Here is a 16,295-nt window from a genome sequence, read left to right as displayed (position 1 = left end):
CAGAAGAACAGAGAGAGAAAAGGCCAGAGGACATATTTGAAGACATAATAGCAACCTGGGAAAGGAAACAGACATCAAGGTTCAGAAAGAACAAAGAGTCCCAAACAGGGCCACACCAAGACACACTGTAACTTAAATAGCAAAAATTAAAGATAAAGAGAGAATATTAAAAGCAGCAATGGAAAAGAAGTTATGCACATGAGAACTCCCAAAAGGCTATCAGCTGACTTTTCTGCAGAAACTCCACAGCCCAGAAGGGAGTGGCATGATATATTTAAACTGATGAAAGGGAAAAACTTAACAACCAAGAATACTCTACCTGGCAAGGCTTTCACTCGGATTTGATAAAGAGATCAAAAGTTTTACAGAAAAGAAAAGCTAAAAGAGTTCAGCACCACCAAACCAGCTCATGTACAAAGCTAGTAGAAAGGTTAAAAGACAACAGTAATAAAATCAACTTTATCTGCCATAAGTAGTTAAGGGATACACAAAACAAAAAGATGAAAAGTATGATGTCAAAAATAGTAATCATGGGGAGAAGGGAGTAAAAGTGCAGGGTTGTTAAAATGCATTTGAACTTAAGACATTAAAAACTTAATCAGATAGATAGATAGACTGCTGTATATAAACCTCATAGTAACCACAAGCCAAAAATCTATTATAGATACATACACACAAAATAGAAAAGAACCCAAACATAACACTAAAGATAGCCATCAAATCATAAAGGAAGAGAGCAAAATAGAACTACAAAAACAACTCAAGGAGGGGACCAAGATGGTGGAGTAGGAAGATATGGAACTTACCTCTCCCCACAAATACGTTAAAAATACATCTACACATGGAACAATTCTCATGGAAAACTGGAAACTGACAGAGGAACTCCTATACAACCAAGGATGCAAGAAAGATTCCCATGTAATCAGGTAGGACAGGAAGAAAAGCATCAAGTTGGGACCTGTGCCCCTGGGAGGGGACTAAGAAGAAAAGGGAAATTGCATGGGGGGACACTCACTGTGGGGAGTAAGTGGGTTGAGCCACAGACTGGGCATCCCAGTCCTGAGGTATTACATAGAGGAGACAAGCCCCTTTGGCTATTTGGAGAACTGCTGGGACAGAGAGAAAGGCTGGAGGTGTCTAGACTCTACTTGTGAGGAGTGAGTGGGTGCTGGCTTGCCACCAGGCAGGGCAGGGAGAGGTCTGCCCTGCAGGCTAGCACCTTGAGCACTCCCCAGTCCAAGCTGAGTGAACACCTTGGCCCCACTCACTCCATGCAACATCTTGGCACTGGATCTAGGAAAGCCAGGTCCTGGGAAAAGACTCGATCTGGGAATGCAGAGGCAGCCCAAGAGCCTGGGGTGTGGTCCAGGTAGGGTGGCGGCAGCCATTGTTGGTGCTTACTCAAACAGTGCCACAGAAGTTGCCCAGGCTTCTGATGGCAGCACAGCCAATTCAATTCCTGCAACCATAACGTCACGATCTCCAGTGTCAATCAAGTTAATGCTCCGGCCCTGCCCACTCCATGCCATAACCTTGCACTAGATCTGGGACAATGACAACAGGGGAAAAGACGTGACCTTGGGCTGAGTGAGTGAAGCCACAGACACATATGCAGGTAGTGGACCTCACCTCTGTTAGCCCACGAGCCCACTTTCTATACAGTATTCCCCTCCTTTGGGGCAAAGGATCCAGCATGAGGAGAAGGAAAAAATACACACTTAAGGGAACACAGCCAGCTCTATCCCAACCCTCAGGGCATCCACTCCTGCAACTTAGGAACTGAAAGGGTGGGGATTGCCACTGAGCAGAGAAGTCACACCTCACACCCTGTGCAGGCTTTAGCTCCTCAAACACCAGCCACATACCCTATCAAGGTGATAGTGGCCGGCACACCCTGGGGAAAGATGTGACTGGTCTCCACACCAAATCCAGCCCTTACACTAAAAACACTGGGCACATGCAGTCTACACAGGAATGCTCCCACATAAAAATACCCCTTCAAGACCACAGTAGATAACTGTTTCACCTAAATTCATAGAGACAGAAAAAGTTAAGTAAAATGAAAAGGCAGAGGAACAACTCATAATTGAAAGAGCAAGAGAAATCCCCTGAAAAATAATGAAACAGAGATAATCAGTACAACACACAAGTTCAAAACGTTGGTAATGAAAACACTAAATTAAGAAAGAGAATAGATCTAAACATTTTAACAAGGAACTAGAAATTATACAGAAGATCTAATCAAAAATAGAACATTCAATTTCTGATAAAATGCACTCTAGAGGTAATGACTCACAGACTAAATGACACAAAAGAATTCATAAGTGATCTGGAAGGTAGAAAAAATATATATATATATATATTACAAAGCTGCAGTAATCAAGGCAGTATGGTACTGGTACAAAACCAGACACAAAGGTGAATAGAACAAAATAGAACCCAGAAATAAATCCGCACACCTATTGCCAATTAATCTACGACAAAGGGGGCAAGAATGTACAATGGAGAAAAGACAGTCTCTTTGGTGCTGGGAAAACTGGACAGCTACATGTAAAAGAATGAAATCAAAACATTCTCTAACACCATATATAAAAATAACACAAAATAGATTAAAAACCTAAATGTAAGAATGGAATCCATAAAACTCCTAGAGGAAAACATAGGCAGACCACTCTTTAACATAAATCATAGCAATATCTTCTTGGATCAGTCTACTAAGGCAAAAGAAATAAAAGCAAAAATAAATAAATGGGACCCTATTAAACTTAAAAGCTTTTGCACAGTAAATGAAGCCATCGACAAAACAAAAAGACAACCTACAAAATAGGAGAAAATATTTGCAAATGATATGACTGACAAGGAGGTTTTTTGTTTGTTTGTTTGTTTTGCGGTACGCGGGCCTCTCACTGCTGTGGCCTCTCCCGTTGCAGAGCACAGGCTCCAGACGCACAGGCTCAGCAGCCATGGATCATGGACCCAGCCACTCTGTGGCATGTGGGATCCTCCCGGACCGGGGCACAAACCCATGTCCCCTGCATCAGCAAGCGGACTCTCAACCACTGCACCACCAGGGAAGCCCAGACAAGGAGTGTTAATATTTAAAATATACAAACAGCTCATACAACTCAATATCAAAAACAACCAATCCAATCAGAAAATGGACAGAAGACTTGTAGAGATATTTTTCCAAAGAAGATACACAAATGGCTAACAGGCACATAAAAAGATGCTCAACATCACTAATTATTAGAGAAATGCAAATCAAAACCACAATTAAATATCACCTCACACCTTTGAGAATAGCTATCATCAAAAGTCTACATATAACAAACATTGGAGAGGATGTGGAGAAAAGGGAACCCTGGTACACTGTTGGTGGGAATGTAAATTGGTTCAGCCACTATGGAAAACAGTATAGAAATTCCTTTAAAAAACTAAGAACAGAATTACCATATGCTGAAGCAATTCCACTCCTGGGCACATATCCAAAAAACCTAAAACACTAACTCAAAAAGATATATGCACCCCACTGTTCACAGAAGCACTATTTACAACAACCAAGACACAGAAACACAGAAGCTACCCAAGTACCCATCAACAGATGACTGGATTAAGATATATACACACACACACACACACACACACACACACAAAATGGAATATTGCTCAGCCATAAGAAAGAATGAAATACTGCCATGTGCAGCAACATGGACGGACCTAGAGAATATTATGCTTAGTAAAATAAGTCAGAGAGAAATACAAATACAAATACATTATATCACATGTGGAATCTAAAAAATAATACAAATGAATGTATATGCAAAACAGAAACAGAATCACAGATGTAGAAAACAAACTTGTAGTTACCAAAGGGGAGAGGGAAGTGGGGAGGGGCAAATTAGGGGTATGCGGTTAACAAATACAAACTACTTTTAAATAAAATAGATATACAACAAGAATATACTGTATAGCATACAGAATTACACCCAATATCTTTTGATAACCTATAATGGAATATAATCTGCAAAAAACCAAATCACTATGCTATACACCTGAAAATAACACAATATTGTAAATCAACTATAGTTCAAGAAGAAAAAGAGGAAGAAAGAAAGCTCTGACAGGTCTTACAAAACAATAAACCTGTCTAACTTTGAAAAATACAACAAAACCAATTTTAAAACGGCAATAAGAACATACCTATCAATAATTACTTTAAAAGAAATGGACTGGGGCTTCCCTGGTGGTGCAGTGGTTGAGAGTCCGCCTTCCGATGCAGGGGACACAGGTTCGTGCCCTGGTCCAGGAGGATCCCACGTGCCGCGGAGCGGCTGGGCCCGTGAGCCATGGCCGCTGAGCCTGTGCATCCGGAGCCTGTGCTCCGCAACGGGAGAGGCCACAACAGTAAGAGGCCCGTGTACCACAAAAAAAAAAAGGACTAATGGACTAAATTCTCCCAACAAAAGACACAGAGTGCCTGAATGGACAAAAAAACAAGATGCATATATATGCTGCTTATAAGAGACTCACTTCAGATCTAAAGACATAGACTAAAAGTGAGGGCATGGAAAAATGTATTCCATGCAAATGTAAATCAAAAGAAAGCCAGGGTAACAATACTTATATCAGACAAAGTAAAACAAAGACTGTTACAAGAGACAAAGAAGTACATTACATAATGATTAAGGGATTAATCAAAAGGACGATATAATAATTATAAATATATATGCACCCAACATATAGAAGTACCTAAATACATAGTGCAAACATTAACAAACATAAAGGGAGTAATTGACAGCAACACAATAATAGCAGGGAACTTTAACATCCCACTTACACCAATAGACAGATTATCCAGACAGAAAATCAATAAAGCACTGGCCTTAAATGACACATTAGACCAAAAGGACTCAATATATCTATACAGAACATTCCATCCAAAAGCAGCAGAATAGACATTCTTTTCAAGTATACCTGGAACCTTTTCCAGGATAGATCACATGCTAGGCCACAAAAAAAATCAGTAAATTTAAGAAAATTCAATTCATATCAAGCATCTTTTCTGACCACAACACTATGAGACTAGAAATCAACTACAAAGAAAGAAACTACAAGGGAAAAAATCTCCCAAACATGTGAAGGCTAAACAATATGCTACTAAACAACCAATGGATCACTGAAGGAATCAAAGAATAAATCAGAAAATACATGGTGACAAATGAAAATGAAAACACAACAATCCAAAATCTAAGCAATGCAGCAAAAGCAGTTCTAAGAGAGAGGTTTATAGTGATACAAGTCTACCTCTCAGGAAACAAGAAAAATCTCAAATAAATAGCTTAATCTTACACTCAAAGGAAGTAGAAAAAGAAGACACAAAACCCAAAGTCAGTGGAAGGAAGAAAATCATAAAAATCAGAACTAAATTTTTAAAAAGAGAGACTAAGAAAACAATAGAAAAGATCAACAAAACTAACAGCTGGTTATTTGAAAAAATAGACAAAATTGATAAACCTTAATAAGAGACTCATCAAGAGAAAAACAGGGCCCAAAGCAATAAAATCAGAAATAAAAAAGGATAAATAGAACCAACACCACAGAAATACAAAGGATCATGAGAGATTACTATGAACAATTTTACACTAATAAAATGGACAGCCTAGAAGAAAAGGACAAATTCCTAGAATTGTACAATTTTCCAAGACTGAACCAGGAAGACATAGAAAGAATAAACAGACCAATTACCAGTAATGAAATTGAATCAGTAATTTAAAAAATTTCCAACAAACGAAAGTCCAGGACCAGATGGCTTCATAGGTGAATTCTACCAAACATTTAAAGGGGAATTAACACCTATCCTTCTCAAACTATTCCAAAAAACTGCAGAGGCAGGAACTCTTCCAAACTAATCCTGCCAGGCCAGTATTATCCTATTAGCAAAACCAGTCAAAGATATCACAAAAACAAAAGATTACAGGACAATATCATTGATGAACATAGATACAAAAATCCTCAACAAAATATTAGGAAACCAAATTCAACAATACATTAAAAGGATCATACACCATGATCAAGTGGGGTTTATCCCAGGGATGCAAGGATGGCTCAATATCTGCAAATTAATGTGATACACCACATTAACCAGATGAAGAATAAAAATTATATGATCATCTCAATAGATGTGGAAAAAGTTTTTGACAAAATTCAATATCCATTTATGCTAAAATCTCTCCAGAAAGTGAGTATAGAGGGAATATATCTCAACATAATAAAGGTCATATATGACAAGCCCACAGCTAACATCATACTCAACAGTCAAAAGTACTTCCTTTAAAATCAGGAACAAGACAAGGATGCCCACACTTGCCACTTCTACCTAACAAAGAATTGGAAATCCTAGCCACATCTATCATACAAGAAAAAGAAATAAAAGGAATCCAAATCAGAAAGGAAGAAGTAAAATTGTCACTGTTTGCATATGACATGATACTATAAACAGAAAATCCTAAAGACGCCACCAAAAAACTACTAGAACTCATCCATGAATTCGGTAAAGTTACAGGACACAAAATTAATACACAGAAATCTGCTGCAGTTCTATATACTAACAACAAACTAACAGAAAGAGAAATTAAGAAAGCAATCCCATTTACAATCACATCAAGGAGAATAAAATACCTATGAATAACTCTAAGTAAGGAAGTAAAAATCTCTACCTGGAAAACTATAAGACACTGATGAAAGAAATTGAAAACAAACAAAAAAAAGATGAAAAGGTATACCATATTCATGGACTCAAAGAATTAATGTCATTAAAACAACCACAATACCCAAGGCAATCTACAAATTCAATGCATTCCCTATCAAAATAACAATGGCATTTTTCACCATACTATAATAATTCTAAAATTTGTATGGAAACACAAAAGACCTCAGATTGCCAAAATGATCTTGAGAAAGAACAAAGCAGGAGGTATCATGCTACCTGATTTCAAACTCTACCACAAAGCTACAGTCATCAAAACAGTATGGTACTGGCACCAAAACAGACACATAGATCAATGGAACAGAACAGAGAGCGCAGAACTAAGCCCATGCTTATATAATCAATTAACCTACAACAAAAGAGCAAGAAATACAATGGGGAAAAGACAGCCTCTTTAATAAATGGTATTGGGAACACTGGAGAGCTACATTCAAAAGAATCAAACTGGACTACTCTCTCACACAATGCATAAAAATAAATTCAAAATGGATTGAAGACTTAAATGCAAGACCTGAAACCATAAAATTCCTAGGAGAAAACATAGGCAATACACTATTTGACATCAGTGTTAGCAATATCTTTTTTGGATATGTTTCCTCAGGCAAGGGAAAAAAAGCAAAATAAACAAATTGGACTATATTAAACTAAAAAACTTTTTCATAGAAAAGGAAACTATCAAAAAAATGAAAAGGCCACCTACTGAATGGGAGAAAATATTTGCAAATGATACATCCAAAAGGGGTTCATATACAAAGAAACAAAGAACTCATACAACTCAACATCAAAAAAAAAACAAACAAGCTCATTATAAAACAGGGCAGGGAAAAGGATCTGAAGAGAGATTTTTCCAAAGACATAAAGATGTCCAACCGGCACATGAAAAGATGCTCATCACCACTACTCAGGGAAAGGCAAATCAAAACCACAATGAGATACCACCTCCCATCTGTCAGAATGGCTGTTATCAAAAGATAAGAGATAACAAGTGTTGGTGAGGATGTGGAACAAAGGGAACCCTCATGCATTGTTGGTGGGATTAGCATTATTTACAATAGCTAAGATATGGAAGCAACATAAATGCCCATCAATTGATGAACAGATAAAGAATATGTGAGAAAGATAGATAGATAGATAACAGCCATAAAAAAAATGAAATCTTTTCATCTGCAACAACATAGGTGGACCCAGAGGGTATTATGTTGAAATAAGTTGTACAGAGAAAAGCAAATACTGTATGATTTCACTTATATGTGAAATCTAAAAAACAAAACAAATGAACAGACACAACAAAACAGAAACAGAGTTATAGATACAGTGAAAAAACAGGTGGTTGCCAGAGGGGAGAGAGGTGAGGGTAGGAAAGAAATAGGCAAAGGAGACTAAGAGGTACAAACTTCCAGTTGCAAAATAAATGAGTCACAGGTATGAAATGTACAGTGTGGGGAATATAGTCAATACCTGTGTAATATATTCGTATGGTGACATACTGTAACTAGACTTATCACAGTGAACATTTCAAAATGTACAGAAATATCAAATCACTGGTGTGCAACAGGAACTAACATACTGTTTTAGGTCAATTATACTTCAAAACAAACAAACAAAGTCATAAAACAGAGATGAGATTTATGGTTATGGGGGTGGGCAAAATAAGGGAGGACGAGGAGTTGGATGAAGGCTGCCAAAAGGCACAAACTTCCAGTTGTAAGATAAACAGTACTAGGGATGTAACGTACAATGTGATATAATTCACACTGCTGTATGTTATTTATGAAAGTTGTTAAGACAGTAAATCTTAAGAGTTCTCATCACAAGGAAAATTTTTTTTCTATTTCTTCAATTTTGTATCTATATGAGATGATGGATGTAGACTTATTGTAATGTATGTAAGTCAAATCATTATGCTGTAGACCTTAAACTTATACAGTGCTGTATGACAATTATATCTCAAGAAAACTGGAAGAAAAAATAAAATACAATTAGATTCAAAAAATAAATACATTAAAAAAATTATACACAAAAGAATAATAAAGCTGGAGGAATCACACTACCCAAATCTAAGACTCACTATAAAGCTACAGTAAGCAAAACACTGGTGAATGGATAGACCACAAAAATCAATGAAACAGAAATAGCCCAGAAGTAGACCCACACAAATATGGTCAATTGATTTTTTTTATAAATGTGCAAGAGTAACTCAATAGAAAACGGAGAGTCTTGGGAATTCCCTGGTGGTCCAGTGCTTAGGACTCCGCACTTTCACTGCCGAGAGCTCAGGTTCAATCCCTGGTCGAGGAACTTAGATCCCGTAAGCCGCTTGGTGCAGCCAAAAAAATAAATACATACATACACACATACATATATAAAGAAAAAGAGAGTCTTTTCAACAAATGGTATTATCAGTACCCTACATCAATCCAAAGTATTTAAATCTTAAATATCTCTCAAAGTAGTATCTCATTACTACCATCATCTCCCAGCCTAAGTTCTCTTCTCTGGCTCCTGTGATTGTCTATTCTGAACTGTTCTCTTAATATATTGTGTTCTCCGTACTGCAAACCAAATGAGCTCTGCAAATCTGACCAAGTCACTCCCTGCTGAAATTCTTTAGAGCTTCTCATTCCTCTTAGGATAAACATAAAATTCTGTTGATATGATTTTAAAGGGCCATGAATTTACAGGCTCCTACTACCTCTCTAGCCTCATTTTGCACCACACTCTTTCTTTCACTCCATGTTGTATTCACCATTCTCCTTCCTATCAAATGACCTTTGCACATATTTTCTCTACCTGATAAGCACTTCCCTTCCTTCTCTGGATTTCAGTTCAATCTTTACTTTTTCAAAAAACGTCTCCTAAACTCTCTGCATAGTTCAAATCCCTTTATTACACTGTAAACTAATCCTTTATTGCCCTTGACACCATTGTATTATTCCCTTTGAATGGCTGCTTGTATTTAAGTATGATTATTTCATGACTAGCTCCATGAAAACAGGATATGCATCCATTTGCTCCCCAGTGCATCCCCAGAGTATACCATAAAAGGAACTCAACAAATGTTTGTTAAATGAATAAATGTATCTTATTCATCCTTCACAACCACCCTATGAGATATGTACAATTATTTCCCCCATTTCATAAAATGGAAAAACCAAGGCATCAAGAATTTAGGTAAATTGCTCTAGGTCATACAGCTAAGAAGTAAAAAGCTGGATACCATCAAAGCATTATGATTCTAAGGACCAAGATATTAATTATGCTCTAACGGCTATTCAAATAAAACAAAACCTAAACCAATCCTTGTCCATGTAGGAATGTAAGAATAATACTTTAGTATTAATTCATTCAACAAATATTTACAAAGTGCTTACAAAGTGTCAGTTACTGTGCTAAGTACTGAGGTTACAGGGCAAACAGGACAAAGGTTCTTAGCCCTTATTGGAGCATTCCACTATTTATTTATTGACCACCTACTATGTGCCAACTACTGTGCTAAGTAAAGGAGACTCTAAAGGGTGAATAAAGCTTTAAATAATTATACCAAAAATAAATTAAATTTCATTTGTGATAAGTGCTATAAAGGAAAAATTCAGGGTGCTAGAGGAACAAGCTATACAGAGACCTAAACTAGCTAGGAATGTCAAGAGAGATTTCTAAAGAATTGATATTTACGCTGAGACCTGAAGTATAAGTTTACATTATCAAATTTGAAAGAAATGTAAATATTATTATTTGCAAGAATTTGTGCAAAAGCAATTCACTGAAGAAAGGATAAGCATTTGAAAATAGTGCTTCCCAAGAGATGGAAGAATTAGGAGTTGCAAAATCAGGTAGAGATGTGATTGGTTAAACCCAAAATCAAAGACCTGTAATGATAAACAATATTATCTTTTATAAGCAAAGGTTGGCAAACTACAGCCTCTGAGACAAAATCAGCCCACAACCTTCTTTTGTAGGCCCTTGAACTAAGAATGGTTCTTACATTTTTATAAGATTGTTAAAAATAAAAGAAAAATAATGGAAGGGGAGGAGAAAATTAACATTCTGTATATAGCCACAAAGCCTAAAAGGCTTTTTTTGTCCTTTACAAAAAAAGTTTACCAACCCATGCTCTACACACTATAATCAAGTAAAACATAATGAAGCCTATCCTAACAAATTCATTAAATATGATTCTATTTGAATACTAAACGTAGGTACTGAATAGATATCATACATATCTTTCTCAAAATTGCAGCTTTGTGGCTCAAAGTTATCAAACGCACACCAAATTTACAATCAGCTACAGAATAAGCATATTTGATCTCACTTAAATGTACTGTCAACACATGCTTAAGTAATATAAACACCTACACCGACAGTTATCAAAATATACCATAAAAATTGATAGAGATAAGAAATGTGGCTTCACTAAAACCAAATGTAGTTTTTTTTATATTTTAGTTGAAAAACTACCATAAGACATCTATAGGATGAGAGTCTAAGTCACTGGATTTAATACTATTTTGAAAAATAATTGCTACATATTAATAAGAGAAACCATACACTTACCAAGATTTTTTTCAATTCTTCAAGTTCTACTTCTTTGTTATTTTTAAGCTTAGTCATCTCTTCTAAAAAATCAAAAGAATATAAATGCGTTAAAAGCTGGATTTAAAAAAATGGGAAAGGAGAGACAAGAAAACAAAAAAAAGATTCCATTTTTAAAAGACATTCTTTCATAGTTGTACCATTCAAATAGCCTCCAACCTGATTTCTCCACTTCTATTCCTCACTACCAACACTCCCCCATCCAACATCAAATTTACCTTCCATACAGAAGTGACAATGATCTTTTAAAAATGTAAACAAGATCATGTCATTCCTCTAATTAAAATCTTTCAGTGGTGTTCCTTTGCCAGCAGAATAAAATCAAAATTCCTTTCCTTGGCCCTACCTGATTTGGTCCTTATTACCCCATACTCACTTCATTCCCCTTTCCATATTTCTTCTTACACTTAGTCACAAAGGTTTTCATTCACTCACATGTATTAACCAAGCTCCTTCACACCTCAGGGCATTTCTACATGCTTTTCCTCCTGAATGAAAAGCTCTCTCCAACTCACATGCTTTCCCTTAACTAAATCTCACTTATTTAGGTCTCAGTTTAAGGCCATCCTTGATCACCAAATCTAGATTAGGCCTTATTATTTTCTTATATTTTGTCATTTTCATTCATTTCATTCCTTCGTAGCACTTATCCCAATTTGTAATTAAATATTTATTTGTAATTATTCATTTTATGTGTCTCCGAGTGCAAAATCTCATGAGAACAAAGACCATGTCTGTTATGTTCCTAATGAATATCCAAAGCTAAATGAGAAACATCTAAGTCTAAGTTCTATAGTTATTGTGTATCTAATAACCAAAGAAGAAGCAATAGAAAAAACTAGAGGGAGAATCTATTATACAACCAGAGTGAAAATAAATGTGGGCACAGAGATAGAAAACTGACCACAGGAGTAAAACCTGTTTAGAGCTATATTAGACTGAACTGAAGATGGGAGACACATGAAGAAGCAAAGAAAAGTGTACCAAGTAAAGAAACACACAAAAATTATTTGACAAAGATTCTGAATTTACAGTTGTCTTTAACTTACTTGTTATGCACTACCTCATTCTTTAAATGAACAATGAAGAGACAAAGAGTTTGAACTTAGGCAATTAGATGGCTCTTAAATCTGCAACACAGAATAGTCAGATTTGTATTTTTAAAGGAACACTCTAGCATAAATGCAGAGAATGAACAAAAGGTAGACAAGACTGGAAACAAAAAGATTGATTCTAAAGATACTGCAATTAGTTCTGGTCAGAGATGTCTGGTTCCAAGCTAATGTCAAGATATAAGGGGTAGAGTAGGCTGTATCTGAGGAGTGCACGGAATAACAGTGGTCTTAGGATAGGTCAATGATTGTAACTCCTGAGGGGACAGTGGAGGCATACACTAATCAAGATGTAATCCTACGAAAATATCATTAAGGAAGAAGGCAAAGTGTAGCCAGGAAACAATGCAGTAAGAATGAGGGCTACTGCAGTAAGAAAGAAGGTTATGAATAAAGGCCAAAGCAAACAGAAGCCTAGTAAACACAAAAAGAGATGAACAAAGATGAGGACAAATGAGGGTAATATGAAGCATGGTTTATGATAATGTCCCAGACACAATTTGTGTTCCATTATGTTACTCACATGCATCCCTCTCCTAGGCTAAGAGAATGTGCTTGAAACTCTGAAAACCAGGAAAGAGGAAATGAGGACTTGAACTGTTCTAGGTATGTGGAGACGAAGAAAAGGGGGAAGATTCAGAAGATATTTAAGAGTTAAAAACTCTTAAATTAGTTAGATTTTAAGAGCTAGATATTAAGAGTTAGAAACAACAGCATTAGATAACGAATTAGAAGTGAAAGGTAAGGGAGAAAGAAGATTTTTTGGTTTTGAGAACTATACTATCAATCAAAGAAGGAAATAAACTAATGTTGAGTACTTACATCATTGTTAATGATACTCTCCTAAACATAATACTTTGCACACTCCATCATTCTCTACAACTATCCAAATCCTCTCTGTATCTTAAACTCTACTTTGTTTTTTAAATCTACCTATTCTATAAAGCCTTTTCCAACTCTGCAGTCCACATTGATACCTTGGCTTCCTCTTGTTAACAGCATTAACATATTTCCATCAATAAGAAATCTGTGAGCATTCACTCCAAATATATAAATATTTATACAATACAAATACATATTTATATTTTATAAATTTATATAAAATACATATATTATTCATTATAAAACATATATACAGCATTAAAAATAAATAGAAATAGAAGTTCTAATACTTCCTTCCCTAATCCTAAACAGAAGTCTCTCTCACTCCTTTAATTTTTGAAACATGGTTCTAATGATTTTATGAATTCAAACTTTCTCCTACAATAATTAGAGATTTCTCAAGAACATGGTATTTCACTTCTTGTATATGTTTCCACCTAAGATAGTGCTAAGAAACACACATAGAACTATTTCACAGTTCTGGAATTCCTTATCCAAACTTCTCATAATATATTGCTCTACTAAGAGAAAAATCACATTATGCATTCGATCTTTCAATATGACAATAACAGCCACTTATATTCAATATCAGATTTAATTATTCCATAGTCTACAACATTCAATTGACCAATTCTAAAGAACATAGGTATATGCAGTGATTTAAGACAGTATGTTATGGTCTAAAGGAAGATGTAAAAAATGGGTGAAATATGCATTCACAATCATTCTAATGTAAAATAATACTAAAAATATTATTTACCATTGGATAGTACAATTTTGGATGTTCAAAACAGTCTAGTCTGTAATGGAAAAGTAAGCTTTGCAAAAGGAAAAGCATAAATTGGGTTTCAAAGTTCAACCAAACATCCTAACAGGCACTACTGCTTACAATTATTTTAATTATATAAGTATTCAAAGTTAATAATAAAGATTATAGAAAGTTATAGAGATTTCCAGAAAAATGCCTGCCAATCCATGAATTATCTTAATTTATAAAATAATTCTTTTCACCAAAATTGGAAAAAAATGTTTATATATATTTATAATTCTCCACAATTATAAATATGAGGCTTTATAAATATGAAGCATAGACTTATTAAAATTAGCTAACTAAATGGTCATAAATTCACAAAATAACTACAAACTTCTCTTTCTTTTAGCCATGAAAGTTGAGTATTAACAACACCACATGATAAAATAGGGTCACATTTTCCTGAAAATAGTTCATAATCCAACATGGCCAATAAATGAAATTTCAAAATTCAATCAAAATATAAGACTTTTCCCACTAAGAATTATTATTACAGCCTCTGAATCCTAAATTAAGAAAAAAAGACTACAGGAGGAAGACATTCCACCCGTGGGCAGCAGCTTCAGGCCATGCTACAGAGTTCCAGCCTACCCTACACATTTCAGACTTGCCTAGCCAGCCACTAAAACCTTGAGAATGCATCAAGCGCACGTTTATAACACTCTATGGAAGGAATCTTCTCTTCCCATATGCAGAGCCTAAAAAGCCACGGCAACTGTCTAGAAGGAGAACAAGGGGTAAAAGGCAGTTTCAGGCACAAGCCTCTTAGATATCCTCATCCACCAGTGGGCAGAGAGCAGAAGCAAGAAGAACTACAATCCTGCACCCTGTGGAATGAAAACCACATTCACAGAAAGATAAACAAAATGCAAAGGCAGAGGGCTATGTACCAGATGAAGAAACAAGATAAAACCCCAGAAAAACAACTAAATGAAGAGGAGATAGGCAACCTTCCAGAAAAAGAATTCAGAATAATGATAGTGAAGATGATCCAGGACCTCAGAAAATGAATGGAGGCAAAGATTGAGAAGATGCAAGAAATATTTAACAAAGACCTAAAAGAATTAAAGAACAAACAGAGATGAACAGTACAATAACTGAAATGAAAACTACACTAGAAGGAATCAATAGAAGAATAACTGAGGCAGAAAACGGATAAGTGACCTGGAAGACAGAACGGTGGAATTCACTGCTGATGAACAGAATAAAGAAAAAAGAATGAAAAGAAATGAAGAGAGCCTAAGAGACATCTGGGACAATAATTAAATACAACAACATTCGCATTATAGGGGTGCCAGAAAGAGAAGAGAGAGAGAAAGGACCCAAGAAAATATTTGAAGAGATTACAGCCAAAAAATTCCCTAACATGGGAAAGGAAATAGCCACGCAAGGCCAGGAAGCGCAGAGAGTCCCATACAGGATAAACCCACGGAGAAACACGCTGAGACACATAGCAATCAAATTGGCAAAAATTAAAGACAAAGAAAAATTATTGAAAGCAGCAAGGGAAAAATGACAAATAATATACAAGGGAACTCCCATAACGTTAACAGCTGATTTCTCAGCAAAAACTCTACAAACCAGAAGGGAGTGGCATGACATACTTAAAGAGATGAAAGGAAAGAACCTACAACCAATATTACTCTACCTGGCAAGGATCTCATTCAGATTGGATGGAGAAATCAAAAGCTTTACAGACAAGCAAAAGCTAAGAGAATTCAGCACCACCAAATCAGCTGTACAAGAAATGCTAAAGGAACTTCGCTAAGAGGGAAACACAAGAGAAGAAAAGGGCCGACAAAAACAAACCCAAAACAATTAAGAAAATGGTCATAGGAACATACATATCGATAATTACCTTAAACATGAATGGATTAAATGCTCCAAACAAAAGACACAGACTTAAAAAAAAAAAAAAAAAAAGACACAGGCTTGCTGAATGGACACAAAAACAAGACCCATATATGTGCTGTCTACAAGAGATGCACTTTAGGCCTAGGGACACATACAGACTGAAAGTGAGTGGATGGAAAAGATATTCCATGCAAATGGAAATCAGAAGAAAGCTGGAGTAGCAATACTCATACCAGATAAAATAGGCTTTAAAATAAAGAATGTTACAAGAGACAAGGAA

The 16,295-nt window shown here is 35.7% G+C and overlaps 1 protein-coding gene across 2 annotated transcripts in view; it reads right to left on the bottom strand.

Moving 5' to 3' along the window:
• Window positions 1-16,295, bottom strand: part of SYCP1 (synaptonemal complex protein 1) — a 152,242-nt gene that overhangs the window by 86,226 nt on the left and 49,721 nt on the right. For both annotated transcript variants that reach the window (XM_032644498.1, XM_032644507.1), the window contains exon 15: window positions 11,318-11,379. In XM_032644498.1, the coding sequence (XP_032500389.1) occupies window positions 11,318-11,379 (62 nt within the window). The remainder of the gene's footprint in view (window positions 1-11,317; window positions 11,380-16,295) is intronic.

Source organism: Phocoena sinus, chromosome 1, assembly GCF_008692025.1.
Source record: "Phocoena sinus isolate mPhoSin1 chromosome 1, mPhoSin1.pri, whole genome shotgun sequence".
NCBI lineage: Eukaryota > Metazoa > Chordata > Mammalia > Artiodactyla > Phocoenidae > Phocoena > Phocoena sinus.
Note: the sequence above shows the minus strand (reverse complement) of the source record. Positions and strands in the feature narration are given on the sequence as shown.